Source organism: Rhinoraja longicauda, chromosome 19, assembly GCF_053455715.1.
Source record: "Rhinoraja longicauda isolate Sanriku21f chromosome 19, sRhiLon1.1, whole genome shotgun sequence".
Classification (NCBI taxonomy): Eukaryota; Metazoa; Chordata; class Chondrichthyes; order Rajiformes; family Arhynchobatidae; genus Rhinoraja; species Rhinoraja longicauda.
In genome coordinates, this window is record NC_135971.1 from 33414706 (window position 1) to 33419520 (window position 4815).

The following is a 4815-nucleotide window of genomic DNA, read 5'->3' on the forward strand; positions in this document are numbered from 1 at the left end:
ACCTTACACTTCCTTATCTGTGTATCTCCCTCACCCCTGACATGAGTCTGAAGAAGGGTCTCGACCCGAAACCTCACCAATTTTCCTTCTCTCCAGAGATGCTGCCTGTCCCGCTGAGTGACTGCAGCATCGTCTGTCTATCTTCTGCACAATCGTAATCCTACTTCGAAATCAGAGCACATCGATCTCCGCCGTTCACTATCACGGATATAGTCTGAAGAATGGATGGGACCAGAAACGTCACATTTGCCTGTTCTTCAGGGATGCTGTCTGACCCGCTGTCACTCCAGCATTTGTGTACCATGGACTTGTTCTTTCTGCTATGTTTTCCGTTTTGTAGTATTTTTCCCTTTTACTGTCTTGCAGAATCTATGTGTAATAGGCACTATATGTATGAATTATGAGTTTGTGTGTTTGCCTGAGTCTATTTACCAGCGGTGCTGCTGGACGCATGATTTTCACTGTACCAGTTCCTCAATCAAGTTGTGGAATACACTCCAACTGTTTGGACGAGCATTGAGGGCAGAATCCGATGTGACGTCTTTGCCCGCTTTTTTCGGTTTCAAGTTGCTTTTAAATTTACGTAAGCATATAAACGTAAATACATAGATTGTCAGATTTTCATTGTATTCTGGTAAATAAAAATAAATTAATATGCATCTTAACATGGTGTCCTGCAGATCTTGTAGAGAATGTGGAGAGTCAGGATGTGTGACATCCACGCAGGGTATTTCTTTGTTTTCTTGCTCATTTCGGTGCAGTATTTGATGCCAACGGTCCATTTGAGTTGTTGGTCAATATTAACTGCAGATAGATGATGGCAATGGGATAAGCAAGTCTAACATCGCCGAATATCAATGGAAGTTGGTTTGTTCAAACTCTTGTTGAAGATGTTTATGCCCAGGCTATTCTTGTTATAATCGTGTAGTAAATGCTGCTGAATGTGTTTGTTCAACTTGGTGTGACTAATTCCAATCATTACGCATCACTCACTGATCCGTGCCTCTTTTCTGTTTAAATACGACCCTAGTTTCAAAGCTGGAGAGTTCGATGTTCACACCCCCGTCAAGAGCAGTTTACTCATTCAGATTATGGGACAGCCGGTCATCATACAGATAGAGAATATATACTATCCCATTCTCGCAATAATTGGCGTTCCCGGTAAGTCTGTGAAAAAGTCACGTTTAAAAGTTATTTTCCTGTTTACTTATTTCGGCAGTCGGAATAATTGCACTACATGTTCATGTAATTCGCGGACGTAAAGGATATAAAATTACAGAAGTATACATTGTCAGGAAGTCTGGGATGCAGCAATATTCATTGTCTATTTATCACATAATTTATTTCTGATTTTTATTTATTGTGAATCTTATGGACACTTGGCCAACGATCAGCAGGAGATCCAATAGCCGAATGAACGGTAACTTAGATATTTTTCGAAGCTGGTCAGAAAACCAACTAGTCAAGAGTGAAGAGCGTTTGTGTATGATATGCACCACGAGCGGACCAGTGAAATTCTTAATTGCAGCTGGAAATCATGCCCGTAACACGATCAAACAGGACCATTAACAAAATGACACAAAAATGAACCTACAATAATAAATAGTACAATAAATTAATAACCAGGCACACAAAGTAACCACAATAGTGCAAAGTCGAATTTAAAAGTGTAAATAAAACCAAAGTCAAGAGAATATCTTTCTTGCCGAGGTAGTGGTGAATGTTGTGCAGTCCGTCCAGGAGCTTGATTTTTGCTTGTAAGAAGCATTTTCTGAACCTGGTGGTCACGGGTTTCAGTCTTTTGTACTTGGGATTGTAAGGTATTTTTCGACCACAAGATCGAAAAATCAAAAGATCTCCCTCTCTGATCAGTTTAGTTCGCTTTTTATGACTGTAAGATGCTTATGTTGTATTCGATTAATTAGTCGATCGTGTATTTTATAGAACTGGCAGTGCCTCGGGAGAACTCGGTGGATAAAGCTTATGAAAGTAAAACGCTTAGATATGTAGATTTGGTGTCAGAAGTTAAGCAGCGAGGATGGACAGCAAGGGTATATCTGGTATGGGCGAGTTATAGGGGTTTCATAGCGCGGTCGACCACGTCGCTATTTGGAGAGCCAGGAATTCACGGACCTAGTTTGTTTCAGGCGGTAAAGGAAATGTCAGAGGCAGCAGAGCAAGGCAGTAGTTGGATTTGGTGGAGAAGAAACAGTGGCAGTTGGGGGCAGAAAGGAAATGTATAACACGCGGCAATTGTATTTCTTTGTAAGTGTATTCTGTACAAGTGTATCCCGGCTTTATATGTGGGGTTGATATTGGTGGCGCTAGGATTGTTTAACGGAGGGTTCGGATAAGTGTTTGAAAGGATGCGAGTGCTTAGCAACTCCTTGAGTGTTGAAATAATCTTCTGTAGTTTCCTTTGCCAAGTACTGTAGATATTCGCATAGTTAGATGTTTAGTAGTGCATACTGGTGGCATAGGTGGTTATGAGTGGGGTGGTTCTAGCACGCCAGAACTAACTGTTCAGCCTTCCCGAGGTGTCGGGGTCCGAACTCAACGAAACACCAGTGAAGGGAGGTGCCCATTTGATAACCCCAATTATATACTAGCTTAGATGTTGTGTGCTTGTTAACATGTAGATAGCTTATTAGTTAATATGGAGTTAGTTATTGCCCTACATGATAAGTGCGTAAGGCTGTTTAAATACTACTGTGGCATTGGGCCTGGATTTCTTGGTTGAACGCCTATCCTTGTGTTATAACTTTGTGCTTTAATAGTAATTTAGGTTCATTGTTTCTGATTTCAAACTTGAAGTGGTCTGATTGCTTACCTTTGCCAAAACGACGCTGTTCACTGCGTCCACTTTGTAACGCTGCTGGGCAGTAGCGTGCAAGCAAGTCTGAAAGTAGCTGTCGGAGGTGAGGCAGGTAATTTGTAGAGCTAATCAGTCGATCGTTTTACAAGGCATCAGACGTTTTGAGAAATAAAATGTACTTTAGTTAAGTCTGAGATCAACAGAGTCATGGTCATGTTATGTGCAGTTTACAGATGAAGACTATTTTCCCCTTACATCATTTCTGCCTTGAATGTCGGTCAGTGAAGACTGATTATTCTGCAAATTGTTTTGTACATCTGTGAATTTTTGAGTTTCACTCATTTTGGAATCGAAGAATCAATCTAAAAAGGAGGAAACTAAATAACAGAGAAGTGAAGTGACAGGTAACAGGTGCAACCGGTTACTTTTCAGTTCTAAATAGCTGCTGTCTTTCTTAAAGCTGCCGACTTTCTACACTGACGATTGCAGCGTAATAATATGATCGACAAAGTAAAACACCGTGTAAAAACACCGTTATAAGTTCTCCACTCTTGCAATGTAATGCTGCATATTGAAAGGTAAATCACAAAAAAGGAGAAATCTCTGTCGACTGAACTTTGAAGATCCTGTGTAATTATACCCTTGTTGTCTTTTCGCAGCTAATCTGATGGCGATCGTGATTCTCTGCCGCGGAAAATGCGGTCTATCGAAATGCATCACGCGTTATTTGGTGTACATGGCAGCTGCCGATCTAATGGTTCTGATATTTGAAGTAATTTTGTATGAGATAAAAGATGCCTATTGGCCATATTCATTGCTCAATTATACCCCTGTTTGCAGCGTTAATCTCGCGCTGTTGTTCTTTTCTATTGATTGTTCGGTCTGGTTAACTGTGGCTTTCACCTTTGACCGACATATAGCTATCAGTTGCCAGTCCCTGCGAACAAAATACTGCACCGAAAAGATCGCGGCAATAGCCATTGCAATTGTGTGTTTAGTGAGCGCTGTGGAAAACATCCCGATCTTCTTTGTTTATGAACCTCGGGAAATACTTGATGGTCTGCCATGGTCATGTTATGTAAAATCAAGCTTCTACACCGACCCAATGTGGATCGCATTTTTATGGCTGGAAACTATTTTATGCCCATTTGCACCTTTCATTTTGATCATGCTCCTTAATTCTCTGACCATCAGGCACATCGTACGGGCTAATAGAGTGAGGAGCGCTCTCCGAGGAGCCATCAGTCACACCGATCCAGAAATTGATAACCGTAGGAAGTCAATCATATTATTGCTGGCAATCTCAGGCAATTTTATATTCCTATGGATGGTGCTTTTTATTTGTCACCTGTTTGTGTACTTTACCGACACTCAGTTTTTAGAAGCAAATTACAATGACCCTTTCACTATTGCGGAACAATCCGGATATATGCTGAGGTGCTTAAGTGCTTGCACAAATACTTTTATTTACGCAGTGTCTCAGGGTAAATTCAGAGAGGAATTGAAGAATATAGTTAGGCGTCCACTAAGTATATTCACTAGTTTAAAATACATAATTTATTTTAATCACCCGAAGTGAATTTGTTGTTCACGCGGCGCATCGGCATGAGCCCCCCCCCCCCCCCCAGAGGAAAGTCGGACAGTCAACATTTTTCTCACATTTCATTCGGCACTCTTCCAACACCAGACCATTTCACGTGGAATGAGAATACACGTGTTATTCCGTCCTACCGACACTTTAAGTCAAATTATGTGAAATCATTACCAATTTTCTGGTCTGAAATGAAATAAATTCGACAAGACAGTCTGAAGAAGGGTCTCGACCCGAATCGTCGCCCATTCCTTCTCCCCTGAGATGCTGCCTGACTTGCTGAGTTATTCCAGCATTTTGTGAATAAATAACTTCGATTTGTACCAGCATCTGCAGTTATTTTCTTACACGACAAGATTAATTGTAGTTTTGTATTGATTTAATCGCACTACCTGTCCTTAAATTGTAT

General features: G+C 40.9%; 1 protein-coding gene across 1 annotated transcript; it reads left to right on the forward strand.

Annotated features, from left to right (window-relative positions):
- Positions 1 to 707: 707 nt before the first annotated feature.
- On the forward strand, positions 708 to 4394 carry LOC144602953 (uncharacterized). Its single transcript, XM_078416076.1, has 3 exons — positions 708 to 727; positions 2815 to 2918; positions 3475 to 4394. Exons 1-3 carry the CDS (start codon positions 708 to 710, stop codon positions 4392 to 4394), a joined length of 1044 nt encoding a protein of 347 aa, XP_078272202.1.
- The last annotated feature ends 421 nt before the right edge of the window (positions 4395 to 4815 follow it).